The sequence below is a fragment of the Brienomyrus brachyistius genome, chromosome 22, assembly GCF_023856365.1.
Source record: "Brienomyrus brachyistius isolate T26 chromosome 22, BBRACH_0.4, whole genome shotgun sequence".
NCBI lineage: Eukaryota > Metazoa > Chordata > Actinopteri > Osteoglossiformes > Mormyridae > Brienomyrus > Brienomyrus brachyistius.
In genome coordinates this window covers 493,646-510,628 of record NC_064554.1, presented here as the reverse complement: position 1 = coordinate 510,628, position 16,983 = coordinate 493,646, and the positions used below count along the sequence as shown (strand labels likewise).

The following is a 16,983-nucleotide window of genomic DNA, read 5'->3' as shown; positions in this document are numbered from 1 at the left end:
CAAAGGTACAAAATGGCTGCATAGAACATGGAGAAGTCCTGGTCCTGCCAGTTAGAGTAGCTGTGTGACATTCACAAACGACTGGTTCATAGGGAGCAGGTTCCTTACAAGAACTGTACTCTTGAACACTGTGCGGCATGTTCTCCGCATGTCGTCGTGGTACTCCGGTTTCCCCCCACAGTCCAAAAACATACGGAGGCTAATTGGAGTTACGAAATTTCCCATATGTGTGAGTGAATGGTGTGTGAGTGTGCCCTGCGATGGGCTGGCCCCCCATCCTGGGTTGTTCCCTGCCCATTGCTTCTGGGATAGGCTCCGGACTCCCTGCGACCCAGTATGATAAGCGGTTTGGAAAATGGATGGATGGATAAACCTGGGTCTATTAAAAGAAGGTGATGCTGCCTGAACCACCAACCAAGGCTGGGAGGAAAGGGAGGAACACTAGTCAAATGAAGGAAGAAAAGCAGCCCACCCTATCTCATGGTCACGAATACAAAAGTCAGGGAGTGTTATGAAGAAGACACCACACTTAAGACCATTGGTTTTATGCAGTGAATTACACCAGAGAGAGTTTTTGCATTTTATCTGTTATGTAACATTCCTCAGACTTCATTTTAATGTTTTCTTCAACACAACAAAGTCCCACGGTAACAAAAGCGCTGAGGCCAGGATCGTTAATTGCAATGTGGGGAGTGCAGACCAGCTGGGGTGGGGGATCGTGCTCAGTCACGGTAAAAGGCAAACGGGTAATTTGTGAATAAGCTCATAATCTAACTACAGCTTCTTGTATTGTGGGAGGCGTGTGTAACATAACGTTGTTCCACATACCAATATCACTACGTATCGGTATCGCAAAACAAAATATTAAATGTTAAGATTCTGTCATTCTTAAAATCTGAGTATTTAACATTATGTTCCATAGCGATTTGTGGAGATAAATGCCCTCGGACAGTAGCGTTCATTTCACAATTAAGTCTCTTTAAGTCATTGTTTTATGTTATGCAGGATGAATGTGCGATTTTTAATTAATCAACCTTTAAGGGTTATATGCTTACGGTGTTGTATACTATTCTCGGTCTACAAGTCAATTTATAAAAGTTTGTTCCTCTAATTATAGAATAATATATAGAATAATTATACAAGAGATATAATTATTATGATGTTATTATTTAATTGTGTGGGCCGTGTTGCTTGATTACATTTGACTCCTCGGCACGTGGGACGCTGCCGGTTTGAAAGACGCGGCTTCACTTGTTTTCTGCATGAAGATGACGAGGTGGGTTGCCATTCTGCTCCCATTTTATCGGATAATTTATCTTATTATTTAGTATCTGTCAAATTTGCATATATATTAAAATATGTTTGGTGAGGGCTCTGTTGAACAACTCCGCTTTGACCAGAAGGGGGACCACTAGCAGGTTCTGCTTTACTTGTCCCTATATGAGGTGTTGCGGTGTTAAGCTGGTGATGCAGGTGGAGAGGTTTGAACACTGTCAGGTGTCCCTCCTGAACAGGGCACGTCCCACAAGCTCAATCCCAGCCAAGCAGGCCTGAGTCCAGCTCTCACTCCCCCGATCCCCAGCAATGTCAACTTGGAAGGGGGTGTTCTGTACGCACAACTGAGACAACCCAGGTGGGGCTCAGCTTATCGGCTGCACTACCTGAGGCCTGACTCGACCAAGGTTGGCAAAATCGCCTTTAGGTATCACCCACCCTAGTGAGTGTCCAAGCTAGGGCCGTTCTCAGAACTCACCCTAGACGAGATCCTGCTCAAAAGTTGTAATGACCACCTGAGGTACCTGTCAGCCTTGCCCTTAATGAGTCAGTGGGTGCAGCCGGGCTGGCACACTTTTGGGCGTCCAATTGCTGAGAACTCCCCTTCGGTTCTGACAAACTGTACGATCGCAAGCAGTGACAGCAGAGCCACAGACAAGCTCAACCAACAGAGAGCGAATGGTAAGCACCTAGCACAGGAAGAGCTCAACCGATTAGGTCCAGAACGACTCCCTGATGTGATTGTGTATGTAACTGGTTGATTGTTGTTAATAGTGGTTGAACTTCTATGCAAGTCACCTTGTTGGGGGAGAGGGAATGAATGAAAGCGTGAAATGAAATAAAACCTAAATTAAATCAAAAAGGTAAAACATAAACCAAACCAAATTAATTGTGTTTCTTATTCAATTGTAAACATCAATTAGTTATGCAGCAATAAGCTAATTAGATGTTAATGTGTTGTAATCAAATTGATTTAGTTTGTGAAGTTGATTAATGCTTTCAGGCAAGAACCTGTGTGTCCAATTATGCGTGTTGGTATTACCGCAGTTGACCACCAGAGACCCAACTCCAATGTTATTTACCTACTATGGCTGACCACTAGAGGTGCAATTTCAATGGAGTGGCGCTGCTCTGGCTTGCCACTAGAAGTGCAATTTCGAAATGAAGTGGTAGTTCTATGCCTGACCACTAGAAGCGCGATTTCGTAATGGAGTGGTAGTTCTATGCCTGACCACAAGAAGCGCGATTTCGTAATGGAGTGGTAGTTTTATGCCTGACCACTAGAAGCGCGATTTCGTAATGGAGTGGTAGTTCTATGCCTGACCACTAAAGGCGCGATTTCGTAAAGGAGTGGTAGTTCTATGCCTGACCACTAGAGGCGCGATTTCGTAATGGAGTGGTAGTTCAATTCCTGACCACTGGAGGCGCGATTTCGAAAGAGTGGTAGTTCTACGGCTGACCACTAGAGGCTCAATGGGGCGTTGCTCCTTCTGTGGGGGAGGGGGGTCCCAGGCAAGTGAGCCTAAGGGGTAACAAAACAAATGGCGTCATGCAGGCCTTCAGGGCTCTGACCTCTAAGTGGTTAGAGTGGCGTTCGCTGACTGCACGCGTAACCAAAGGTATACACACGTGGACAAAATTGTTGGTACCCTTCAGTCAATGAAAGAAAAACTCACAATGGTCACAGAAATAACTTCAATCTGACAAAAGTAATAATAAATAAAAATTCTATGAAATTTAACTAATAAAAGTCAGACATTGATTTTTAACCATGCTTCAAAAGAATTAATAATAAAAAAAAAACTTATGAAACAGGCATGGACAAAAATGATGGTACCCCTAGAAAAGACTGAAAATAATGTGACCAAAGGGACATGTTAATCCAAGGTGTGTCCACTAATTAGCATCACAGGTGTCTACAATCTTGTAATCAGTCAGTGGACCTATATATAGGGCTCCAGGTAGTCACTGTGTTGTTTGGTGACATGGTGTGTACCACACTCAACATGGACCAGAGGAAGCGAAGGAAAGAGTTGTCTCAGGAGATTAGAAAGAAAATTATAGACAAGCATGTCAAAGGTAAAGGCTATAAGACCATCTCGAAGCAGCTTGATGTTCCTGTGACTAGAGTTGCACATATTATTTAGAAATTTAAGATCCATGGGACTGTAGCCAACCTCCCTGGACGTGGCCGCAGGAGGAAAATTGATGACAAATCAAAGAGACGGATAATACGAATGGTAACAAAAGAGCCCAGAAAAACTTCTAAAGAGATCCAAGGTGAACTTCAAGCTCAAGGAACATCAGTGTCAGATCGCACCATCCATCGTTGTTTGAGCCAAAGTGGACTTCATGGGAGACGACCAAGGAGGACACCATTGTTGAAAACAAGTCATAAAAAAGCCAGACTGGAATTTGCCAAACTACATGTGGACAAGCCACAAAGATTCTGGGAGAATGTCCTATGGACAGATGAGACAAAAATGTAACTTTTTGCCAAGGCACATCAGCTCTATGTTCACAGACGGAAAAATGAAGCATATCAAGAAAAGAACACTGTCCCTTCTGTGAAACATGGAGGAGGCTCTGTTATGTTCTGGGACTGCTTTGCTGCATCTGGCACAGGGTGTCTTGAATCTGTGCAGGGTACAATGAAATCTCAAGACTATCAAGGGATTCTAGAGAGAAATGTGCTGGCCAGTGTCAGAAAGCTTGGTCTCAGTCACAGGTCATGGGTCTTGCAACAGGACAATGACCCAAAACACACAGCTAAAAACACCCAAGAATGGCTACGAGGAAAACATTGGACTATTCTAAAGTGGCCTTCTATGAGCCCTGACCTCAATCCTATTGAGCATCTTTGGAAAGAGCTGAAACATGCCGTCTGGAAAAGGCACCCTTCAAACCTGAGACAACTGGAGCAGTTTGCTCATGAGGAGTGGGCCAAAATACCTGCTGAGAAGTGCAGAAGTCTCATTGACAGTTACAGGAATCGTTTGATTGCAGTGATTGCCTCAAAAGGTTGTGCAACAAAATATTAAGTTAGGGGTACCATCATTTTTGTCCAGGCCTGTTTCATGAGTTTTTTTTTTATTAATTCTGTTGAAGCATGGTTAAAAATCAATGTCTGACTTTTATTAGTTAAATTTCATAGAATTTTTATTTATTATTACTTTTGTCAGATTGAAGTTATTTCTGTGACCATTGTGAGTTTTTCTTTCATTGACTGAAGGGTACCAACAATTTTGTCCACGTGTGTAGCTAAGCGGTTGCCGACGCTAGATGAGTGACTTTTACTGCATGCGCATGCCGCTTGCGGCCTTCTTCTGCGCCTTGCGCAGTTTAACCCATTAAAACAATTACTGAGGCGAGACAGCGCTCGCGTTACGGCGACGGATCTAAATGGTGAGTACACTGTATCTCGTCGCAAATGGTGCTTAAACCACGGCGGGTCGCAAGCACAGGAGACTCCCAATTTCTAAATGACACACACACTTGGCTCACAGCGCAAAGTGGTGTTAAACTTACTTTGTCTAAAGCAGGCACACACATATGAGTAAGATCCTGAAAGGTAGCTGAGCTATCGGTCTTATCTCAGGGAGTCCAAGCGCAACAGAATTCAGGTTAGAACCTCGTAACAAGAATTCCTGTTCGCTAATAGAGAGATCTCTGCCAGGATATATAGAAACGGAGAAACTCGTCCGAGTCGATCCTAGAAACAACGCGCTATATCTGAGAATCTCGTCAGATATAGAGTTATGGTTTACTGCAGTTTAAAACGAAATAAACTAAAATAAAATAACCAAAAATAAAACAAAATAATATAACTACTAATAACAGAAATAAAAATAACTATAATAAGCCCGTATGATCCCGCTTAAATGCCTTCAGATTGCACAGAGTGCGATTGATCCTCAACTTTTGCAACCAGTTCACAGCGCTTATTCAACTGTACGTTCGGTCATAAAAAAGTTAAAATTGTGTGCTCACAATAAGTTTAAAGCTTGTGCCCGCATTCTTCAATAAATGTAGGAATTATTAGTTCAGGTAAATTTTAATATCTCCACCAATATGTTTTGAAATTAATTAACTTATTATTTAATGCTGATTATTAACCAATTGTTATGCTCCTGGGGGCGGCATGGTGGTGCAGTGGTTAGCACTGTCGCCTCACACCTCTGGGACCCGGGTTCGAGTCTCCGCCTGGGTCACATGTGTGCGGAGTTTGCATGTTCTCCCCGTGTCGTCGTGGGGTTTCCTCCGGGTACTCCGGTTTCCCCCCACAGTCCAAAAACATGCTGAGGCTAATTGGAGTTGCTGAATTGCCCATAGGTGTGCATGTGTGAGTGAATGGTGTGTGAGTGTGCCCTGCGATGGGCTGGCCCCCCATCCTGGGTTGTTCCCTGCCTCGTGCCCATTGATTCCGGGATAGGCTCCGGACCCCCCGCGACCCAATAGGATAAGCGGTTTGGAAAATGGATGGATGGATGTTATGCTCCTCCAAACTCAATTGTGAATCACCGTGAGTCTGTTAATGTGAGACTTAAATGGGATTCATTAATAACCAGTATCGCTCAATAACCTGGGTTAGAAGGCTGGTCCAGCGAGCTGCGTCAGCAGGTAATGTAAATACTCGGTAGCGAAGCTCCCCTCACGGCCGATGAGAGAGAGTCTCGCGATATTTCAGGCGAGTTTGAGGTTTCAGAGCGTAGTAGCCAGATCGCACAGAGGCAGGTACTATTGTTGAGCACTCAATGACGGAGGCTGAAGTTGTGTAAAAGACATGCATTTATTCCTACAACTAACATAAGACAGACATTACACCTAACAAACAATAAACATGAAATTATGGAATAGACACAATGTAATCATGAAAATGCAATGCCCAGATTTAAAACGAGTAACCTAAAAAGGGAAAAACTGTTCTGCAAAGCAAGCAGTTTGTGGAAACACAACCCTAAAGTAATATAGCAGGTGAATAGGACAGTTTAGCTTGTTAGAAATTAAAGGAAGTTGGTTTATTTGGCTGCAGGAAATGGGGGGGGGGGGGGGGGGGTCTTGGCAGTTGCTTGCAGTGGCTGATGGGTGATGGCACTCAGGGAGGCGCGGTGTTTGCAGCGGTTGTTGGAGTGGAGCCCCTCTGATTCTCTCTCCTGGTGAATCTTGGGCTTGGTTGCAGTTCTCTGTCCAGCTGGGCCTTCACTGGCAGGCTTCAGGAGGGCTTATTGTGGGCTTCTCTTCTCTTGGGCTGATGTTCTCTGCCTCTCTTTGGGCTGATAGTCTTTTGTTTTCTCCTCCCTTCTGTTTCTCCTCTCCTGGCTTTGTTCAGAGGTGCCAGGTTTTATACTATTAAGTTCGTGAATAGGAGTGACCAGGAATTCCACTCCTGGACCAATGGCTGACCATCCATTTGGCGGGCTTTCAGAAGGGGGTCTCTATCAGTCCTTTTGAGATTTATGACCAGACTGATTTCCCTTGTATTGATGATTTTCGTTAGGCTGGTGTAACTTTTGATATATTCTCTTTCGTGGTGACCACTGACCAGATTTGTAAACTGAAGTGATTGTCCATCGGTTTGATACCAAACATGCCGTACCAGCCTAGCGGTTCACACCGAATACCATCTGTAATGATTAATTAATGATTACTTACATTATGTTATATTACTCACACCAGTACCTGGTCCAGGTGGTCTAGGTTGCACCTCAATCAGAGGTTACCATTTATACAGACATTATATGATATATTCACATTCCAACAGCACATCTTACCCTTAGGCATGGTAGAATACAAAGATCAGATAAGGGCTGCTGAGGAATGTGGAAAAGAAAAGGGGGACGAAGGTTTGTCAGTCAAGGAAAAAGAATCTGCGAAAGTTAGGACACATTACAAACATAACCTATCTGTATATTGAGACTAGTAGTCATGAGTAAATAAATATACAACAGCCAGACTTAAAAGAAACTTTCTTTAGGGTATTGGGTGAGTGGTATGTAAGGCAGGATGTCTGGGGGGGGGGGGTTGTGTGCCAAGTCGAGGGACCCCTGTCCTTGAGGTCCACTCACTGTCTGTAGGTCGTTAAAACTTTGAGCAATAAAAGTTGGAGTGCTGGCCTCCCTTGTTAATCTGTGTGTGTTTAAGTGTGTCTGTGTGTGGGGTCACGAACCCCCTTTGAGGCCTTGGCCGATGTGTGCCTCTCGTACCAGGGTAGGGCTTGTCTCAGGCCACCTGGAATTTAAGCTTTGTGATATGTGCATGTGTGATCCTACAGGGGCTTCAAGCATGCTGAGGCAATCCAGGACGATCATCAGCAGAAGATGACCCTGAGGTTAGAATGGGGGGAGGGATTTTATATTCCCTGGCCTGCTCGTTTTCATGTGAATGATAAGAGCGTCTGTCTTTTTCGTTTTTAAAAGAAGCAAACTTGTTATTAAGCTACATCCAGAAAAGACGCTACACACTGAATACAGTACAGCTGCAGGCTGCACACGACATCTGCTCCTAACGGGACAGTGTGAAACAATGAAGCGAAGCTGCAGTGATATTTCATTTTGCGTCGCCCCAGTTCGTTTGATATGGGCATTTTAACGCTACTGTTTCGATGAGTGATTAGGTCACGCTGACATTTCTCTGCGGTCCCTCACAAACTTTGTGTCACGTAGACTTCTGCGTCACATGGAAAATGTTGTACTGACACATTTTGACTTGAAAAGATGCTGGGCAGTTTACGTCGTGATACCGCACCAAGGTTGAATCCTTATAATAGTAATGGGTGGAGTGGGATTCCTGTCACCCCCAATTTGAGCTGAATTAGCTCTCTGTAATGCACCTTTGTCACCAAAAGCATGTGATTGGTCAAATGAGGTCTACAAATTACTCATAGTGTCTGCACTGTTAATGATTCATAATAATGATGCAGCTAATATGCTACATCATGGCCATGAGGTTTCGGCTGATGTCAGAACATAAAGCCCCTCCCACTGGACTAGTCAGGAAAGATGAAAACCTAAAGACTCAGATTTAGGAGCACAGAAGTGAGGGTGGGATAGGAGCAGCGGCAGCAGAATTGGCATCTCACCGGGACGGCTTTTTCCGGAAGCTGGCTGCTGTCTGTGCACACTGAACAATCCATGTGGCAATCTGCTCAGACTTTTTATTTTCATCCAAGACTGTGTTACAGAATCCTATTTTAAAAACAGATTTTAAAAGCAATTGTCAACTGTTGCAGCTGCAAAAATTCCTAAAACAAATGTGCCATGTCTTTTATAGTATCAGTAAAGAATGCAAATTCTTTATGATTCACTCTCTGATATGCTTAGTTACTTCTGGAAGTGCCGAGAGACTCCCTGGGTGGGCTGCTGGTCTGTTTTAGGGTTCACCCATGTGGATATTGATTCAGTTCTATAGATTACCTATTACAAAGCACACAAGCACAGCCAACAACAATCCTGGGCTCCATGAATTTACTTATTTATGGAGGTTAGGTGACAAAGAGAAGAAGTTGCAGAAGCCCTCAACTGCACAAGACAAATCTAGCTGAGCTTCTTCATGAGATTTTTAGTCAGAACGAACTCCAGGCTGTACCCTTCAAATGCTAGTCCTACACCTCCTTCAAACTGACCAAACCTCAGTGTAGCTCCTCCTTCAAAGTGGCCAAACCCTAGTGTAGCTCCTCTTTCAAACTGGTCAAACCCCAATGTAGCTTCTCCTTCAAACTGGCCAAACCCCAGCGTCGCTCCTCCTTCAAACTGGACAAGCCCCAGTGTTGCTCCTCCTTCAAACTGGACAAGCCCCAGTGTCGCTCCTCCTTCAAACTGGACAAGCCCCAGTGTCGCTCCTCCTTCAAACTGGACAAACCCCAGTGTCGCTCCTCCTTCAAACTGGACAAACCCCAGTGTCGCTCCTTCTTCAAACTGGCCAAACCCCAGTGTCGCTCCTCCTTCAAACTGGCCAATCCCCAGTGTAGCTCCTCCTTCAAACTGGTCAAACCCCAGTGTAGCTCCCCCTTCAAACTGGTCAAACCCCAGTGTAGCTCCTCATTCAAACTGGCCAAATCCCTGTACAACACCTCTTTCAAAGTAACCAAAGTAACCACAGTACAGCACCCCGGCTCTGTTTGTGAAAAATTGTGGTGTGTCCGCATTTCTGCAGTCAGTGTACCGTTCTAGCTTTGCTGTATCTGGTTTAAATAAAAATGTAAATGAAACGGTCTTGAGCCTTTCGGATGCGGCTCTGAAGGGATCTGAGCTACCATGTTTGCTCCTGTTGCTGCACAGCATGTTTCAGAAGCCAGCAAATTTGTTTCTGTAACACAGTGACATTTGTTTCATGGTCGTGACAGGTCCTTCTCCCGGATTTAATCACAGGAGCCTGGCTCTAAATCACGCCGCAAAATCCTTTTGTCGGGCTTGTTTTAGGGCTCAGCTACACCCCATGTCCCTTCATCTGCTATTGTTTGAGACAAAAATCATCATTTAAATCTGAAGTTATTCAGGATGCAACGCATCACTGATTATCTGAGCATTCATCACAAAATCTCCATTCATTTTCAGCACTCCGAAGGTCTGGACACCTTTGAAACAGGATGTTTCTCTGTTAGTCGGAAGTATGTGTTGAGTGTAGAGCCGTCCTCTTGTTCAGCTGCTCTCCGTTTGCATCCGATGGTGCAGCCCGACTACAGAACATTGGGAAAACAACACTGACAGCCTGCATACCTGCTGGTGGTGGGTGCCCCAGGGAGACCCTGATTGGTCAGAAAACCTGGCTCAGTTTGCCTTTCAAAGGAAGCACAAGGTGTGGACATTCTCGCTGGAGCTGACAGCTGATTGACAGATAGCGGCGGAGGTCCCTGGGGCTTGTTCTGAGTCGTCACTGGCAGGCAGTGACAGCACAGCTGTGCTTGTATGGATGGTGCCGGGAATCCATAAATGGACTGCGAGCTCTTCTGCAAGTTACTGGCCCACAGCCAAAGGAGCCGTTTCCCTGTAACTGTAGTGGGTAGAGACTGGTGAATACGGACGGGCAGACAGATGGATATTTTTATTATTAGTGCTCTTAAAGGTGTGATTATGCGCTTTTTCAAATAGAAAAAGAGCATCTTTCATTAGCATACTGGGGCCAGAAGACAGGAAGCTGCTCGGCTTCCCAGCAGGACGGCTGCTGAGCGTGAATAACGGTGGCTGTTTAAAGGCTGTCCTGTAACTCACTCTATTCGGTTAACAGAATTGTTCAGGACACCATGTCCTAAAATGTAATAAGCTGCTTCTATTGTGCTCCCCGGCAAATGTTTGGCTTATTACCAAGGTTCGGAAAAACATCATTAAAATAACTCTTAGTAAAGCTGAAAGTAGACAAACTGGTGGTATTATGGTAAATGAGTCAACCGAAGCTGGAAACAAAGGCAATGTAAAAATGGCAGGTGATAGATTTTTAGCTTTTCGAAGCCGTGTGGAAAGAACATTTAACCCGCATTTTATCTCTGCTGTACACCGACTCCACGCTCTGTCTCCATCCCTACCTAACCTCTGACACCAGCATTTCTCTCAGGGCATTTCGATGTTTTGTTAACCAAAGTGGGAATATTTTGAGGGTGCTGGAATAGTGGTGGCTGATTTTCTGCTTATTTACGTGACTGTGGAGGCCATGCGGTCGAGTCAATTTCAGACCACATCATTAACACATCATTGATGTGTTAACAAACATAGTTAGGACTGATGACTCAACTTTGAAGACAAGTTCATCAAATTCTGACAGATCTTCTTACTTCTAGGCTACTGGTAGCATAAGGAAAGTGCATTTCTATAGTTACCTATCCACGGTGATATGACTTTCAGACTAAGGTCTTTACAGCACGCATTGGGACAGGGCACCGAATCTTAATGGGGTTCTCCTCGTCTAATGAGCTGTGGCTAAGATCACATCTTTCTGCAGGCAGGATTAGCTCCTTAGGTTATTCGGTTTTGGAGCAAATGATGTGGCCTTGAGCAATGCTGGCTTTAGACAGCTCCTACTGACTTACCATTCCATCAAGGAAAGGGGACAGAGGGTCATTACACACTCAGGTAGGTAATAGGGTTTTTCAGAAGCTTTACACATTTCTTGGAATTATACGACAATTTCGAAAGACTATGAAGTCGAGAAGCTGACGAATTGCTGGAAGATGTTCTGATATTCAGTTGAAAAGGCAGCGAACATGGGTCACTGAATCCTTCTATGCAGCCCAGTGACTGTTACATACTGGATAAAAGGGGAAAATTGCCAGGTTTTCTTTTGTTTGCTATCATATTGCACCTAGAATTTTGCTGCTGTAGGTTTCTGTAATGTAGGAAGGCCAGTTTAACCAAAGAACCAGCCGCCAGGTGATGGGTCACAGCAAGGAGGGTTATGGGGTTGGGTGTCAGTGTTTGGGTACATTTAATGGAGGTGAGATAGGAATATAACAATGAAAAGATACAAACATCAGGATTTTACAGGGCATATTTAGGGATTTGCAATCAAACTTTCCAGCATTTTACAAAAATACCCAGAGGATGACATTCAGCGCCAGTACTGGCAGCAAACAGCCATTCAGCCCCAGTGTCCTGCCTTCCGAGTCAGACGGCCATGTTTATCATTTTTGTTACTGATTCGTGGTAGCAGGAATGATGTTCGCTTGTGTGTGTGTCACCCAGTCATGGTTTGCCTTCATTACTGTGTCCCCTGCAAACTTTTTCTGTGCTGTAATTTCCTGCAGTGATAGACTGCTATTCCTGTTAGACCTGTGCTTTTAAGTTCCCCTTGGAAACAGCCATCAGCTTACAATGAATGTGCTATGATGATGTGGACTGCTGGGTCACTTTCTGAGCTGAAATAGCCAGGATGGGGGCAAACTTTCTCAAGGAAAGTTCCTGCAGGGATGGCTGACTGAGCTCCAGTGGATCAGGAAGGGCTCACAAGCTGGGCTTTAATCCCCTGGTGAAGCTGGTGGCGGATGTGATCTTGGCATGGCGAGCCAGAGTTGGAGTGACAGTGGGCCCTATGCCTGCCAAATTTCCTTTTTATATCCCACCACTTCTGCAAAGAAGTCTGACATCACTAAGAATCGCAGATGACCTTGGCGTGCAAACGTGGCTCTCACCATGCTTAAAACTGCAGGCCTGCACTTTGTTGAATAAAACATGTGAGTCATCTCTTCGACTCTCTCCTGTTCCATCTTCATTTTAGAGAATGTTGCCACAACACCTAATGGTGAAACACGCAAATTGGTGAGATGAATAAAAAATTCTGGAAGAAAACACCTGGGATTGGGTTTGATATTATTCAGAAAACTTGACATTTTCAAAATACACAGTAGCAGTTCTAACTAATTATAGTTTTTGGTAACACTTTATTTGAGGGGGCACAAATAACATAGTATTATGCTATTACTCATGTATTAATTAACCACAATATACATCACAGTTACACAAGGATCTCGTGTTTGTTCATCATTAATGAATAAGACGAGTGAAATACTGATCTGATGTTTGCATCATTAATATATCGTAAGGCATCTCAAGCTGTTACTATATTTGTTACTGTGTTTGTTCTGTAACCCTTTGTGAGCTACTGAAGGAATTACTGAAAGTCAAATGCACAATATATGCTCATCTGTTCATCATAAAAAATCACGATGCATCATTTATCTCAAGTAGTGACTATATTTGTCCATGATTTGTACTTCAGTAGTAACTGACTGACTTCTAAGTAATTTGTGGCCCCCAAGTAAAGTGGGCTGACTGTCTTTGGGGAGGTGGCCATAACCTTACAAGAGTGTCATATTCCATTCCTGTTGGGTTTGGAAAATGGATGGATGGATATGTGTTTTTAAATTACAAAGATTATTTTATTTAAAAATAGTGTTTAGCACGATCCTCCGCATCAGGAGGAGCCAGATGAGGTGGCTTGGGCATCTGATCCGGATGCCTCCGGGATGCCTCCCTGGGGAGGTGTTCCGGGCATGTCCCACTGGGAGAAGGCCCCTGGGAAGACCCAGGACACGCTGGAGAGACTATGTCTCCCGGCTAGCCTGGGAACGCCTCGGGGTCCCCCCAGAGGAGCTAGAAGAAGTGGCCGGGGAGAGGGAAGTCTGGGCTTCCCTGCTGAGACTGCTGTCCCCGCGACCCGACCCCGGATATGCGGAGGATAATGGATGGATGGATGGATGGATTTAGCACGATTTGGTTTATTACAGTTTAATAATAGTTTGTAATTATGACATGTTATAATGTATTTTTAAATTATTATAATCGTATTTTTAAATAATTTGTACTTAAGAAAATAGTCTGTGGTACATTGGGCGGAGCTTAAATTTGGATGTCATTGTTATTATGAATTATGACGTCATAAGCGGGAGGGGGAGTGTATCCCTTATTCTGATTGGTCGAGGGGTTAACCCCTATAACCATAACGTTTTTATTTGAAATAACAGGCGCTCCGCTGGTGTCGCCATTTTGAAACGGGCTGGCCACTTCGCTCATTTCGCCTTTTGGCCTATTTCTTCTAAAAGTTTGCTGTTTAAATGCTTTCTTCAACCTAACGCTGGTAAATACCGCTAAAGTTTTTCTTCTAATTCTTTAAGCATGTTGATTACATGTAATGAGTTTAAGTGCTTCTTTTAAAACGACGTGCTGTATGTTGGTTTCGCTTGTGCTTGTTTAAACTCAGCATTTGCTCTTCTGCTTCTTTCAGGCATGTTTGTACTTGTTTAAATTCCGCCTGCTTTTCTTATAACGCTAGAGTTCTTCTTTAAAACATTTTGGTGCTTTATTTTAAAATACGCCTTGGCGCTTGTGCCTACTCCTAACAATACATGGCTGCGGCCGGACGGGTCCCCGCTGGACGTATCTTACATTCATCCCGTTATGTTTTATTCCTTAAAAACGTAATTAAAAATGCAACATAAATACATGTAATGAATTTTCATTCTGTTAAAGTTTAAAGGCAACCCTTACCACCCAAACCATATGACCCCCTATAGGCAACACGTGTAATAGACATTTGGAATATTCCTGACATTTAACATCTACTCACATTCAATTGAAAACACCTGTGTCTTCATTTTTAATGATTTATTTACAAGTATTTACATATTTCAGTAGTACTGATAGTCAGAGTTCTATGTTCAGTCGCATCTCCTCCCTTGCCTTGCTCTCCTCCACCGCCACTGCCTGGCTCTCCTCCTCCACCACCACCATTGCCTGGCTCTCCTCCACCACCTTTGCATTGCACTTCTCCGCCATTGCTTTGCATTCCTCTGCCATTGCCTTGCACTCCTCCGCCATTGCCTTGCTCTCCTCCTCCTCCATTGTCTTACTCTCCTCCACCATTGCCCTGTACTCCTCCTCCAATCCCTTGAATTCCTCCTCCATTGCCTTGAACCCCTCCTCCATCACCTTGTACTCCTCCTCCATCATTGCCTTGCTCTCCTCCTCCTCCATTGTGAAAGTCAAAGCCTTGCTCTCCTCCTCCTCCATTGCCTTGCTCTCCTCCTCCTCCATTGCCTTGCTCTCCTCCTCCTCCATTGCCTTGCTCTCCTCCTCCTCCATTGCCTTGCACTCCTCCACCATCGCCCTGTACTCCTCCTCCAATCCCTTGAACTCCTCCTCCATTGCCTTGAACTCCTCCTCCATCACCTTGTACTCCTCCTCCATCATTGCCTTGCTCTCCTCCTCCACCATTGCCTGGCTCTCCTCCGCCATTGCATGGCTCTCCTCCTCCTCCTCCACCACTGCCTGGCTCTCCTCCTCCACCACCACCACTACCTGGCTCTCCTCCTCCACCACCACCACTGCCTGGCTCTCCTCCTCCACCACCACCACTGACTGGCTCTCCTCCTCCACCACCACCACTGCCTGGCTCTCCTCTTCCATTGCCTTTTTTCCTTTTCCTTTATTTGCAAAAATCTTCTTTAGCCAGGATTTTATTTTTTTTCCTCCTTTGGCCTTCCTTTTTCTTTCCTCCTTTGTTTCAGTACCATCCCCAGCATCATTTGGTACCACTGGCGGCCTAATACATTTGAGAAAACACCACTTCATTTTGAGATGCAGCACGGTCAATGTCTGATTTCTTTTGAAGTGGTATTAGTGCCTACAGCTCAATTTATACCTTCAGAATGATGACATCAGAGTTGTCACGGTAACATTCTGTTCTAGAATTCTATTTGAAAAACAACCGTAGGTGCCATATTTGGTCAGTGGTTCAAATTTTTTTTAATTTTTTGCATTTTTAATATGCTTCATTCAGCTCATATTCTGCAGCATATATTGTATGAATTTCCATATTTACCTTAATTAGTTTACGCGCAGATAATATTCTGTACTTGCAAACAATGCAGAAACCTACCAAACATTGCCGGGCCGTTCCTGTGCTCACAGAGCGTAGTGAGCTTTACTTTACTCAGGAGGACAGGCTCACATTTTCTGACCATGGCCATGCTGTGCTGTATCGTGAAAGCTGCTGAACTTAGTGATGAGACAGTTAATACCCAGATTCTGATCCTCAAAGTGTGGCCCAGCGACTTCAAGCTGGGAATCGGGGCTAAGTTTATGCAATATCACGTGACCGATGACTTCCGATTCATCCTGAGATGTAAGAGGCTTTGAATCCTGTTGGCTCTTCAAAACTTTTATATAAGTGAGATGATTCTAATTAGCAATGGTAGTGGAGGCCAGTTTTTAACCAAAGAACCAGCCGCCAGGTGATGGGTCACAGCAAGGAGGGGTATGGGGTTGGGTATCAGTGTTTGGGTACGTTTAATGGAGGTGAGATAAAACATTCACCCTCTGAATCCCATCTTCGCATGTTAGAAAGGCTCTTGTAGCTTTAAGGAACACCGATGCTTGCAAAGGACTGTGGGTGCATGCGAGACGAGAGCGCGCGGGAGAGCCTGAAGGGCTGAATAGGTAGCACGTCGGCGAGCTGCAGTTTATGTATAGCTAGTTTAGTTGTTCCTCGCAGTAAATACAGTCCTTGGTTTTTATGTGTGCGTCACTGACGAATGTAAGTACTAAGTTTATTGATTACAAGTCATAAGTGACGCTGTACTAATTTAGTTTACTTAATTGCGCGGCTAGGTTAACGTGACCTAGCTGGTGTACTGTTATAATTATCGCTGACGAGTGTTCAGTTGTATACCTCGGAAAGATATTTGCGTTTATTTCCCGTCCAATCATTCCCTCTAATACGAATTGCTGCTAATGTAATGTATTGTTGTGGGTATAGCCGAACTTATCAATGTTAAGGCGATATGGTACAATTATGCATTATGTTAGTTTATTATGGTAATAACCATTGTAAGCACTATGGTAATTTGTTTTTCCTGTTTATTTGTTATAGAACCATACATAAATACAAACTTACTTACCAACCCACTTCCTCTGAGTGTGCATCCAACTGACCTCAAGTAAGATAAGCCAGAGTACAAGTAATTGCTCCCCCCTCCTGATTGAGAACGTGTATCTGGTGAAATGCGGTCAGCAGCCCACCCCTCCGAATCTTGTCTATCCTGAATCGTGACTGATATCCCACAGCGAGTACTACCCTCCTGCAGCAACCCCTTACAGTTTCCCAGGGGAGTGTGGCCCCCCTTTCCCACACCGCATCAAATTTTTCAGTTTCACTTATTTCTCAGTTTATGGGTTATGGGTATGAGCCTGTGTAAAATACAAATTTTTTTGCAAACTCCAGCCT

The 16,983-nt window shown here is 44.3% G+C and overlaps 1 protein-coding gene across 1 annotated transcript in view; it reads right to left on the bottom strand.

Annotated features, from left to right (window-relative positions):
- LOC125718408 (capping protein inhibiting regulator of actin dynamics-like) overlaps positions 1–15,422 on the bottom strand; it is a 160,339-nt gene extending 144,917 nt beyond the window's left edge. Inside the window, exon 1 of the mRNA XM_048992261.1 lies at positions 14,688–15,422. Coding sequence (XP_048848218.1) covers positions 14,688–15,329 — 642 coding nt within the window. The 5' untranslated portion in view covers positions 15,330–15,422. The remainder of the gene's footprint in view (positions 1–14,687) is intronic.
- Positions 15,423–16,983: the final 1,561 nt, after the last annotated feature.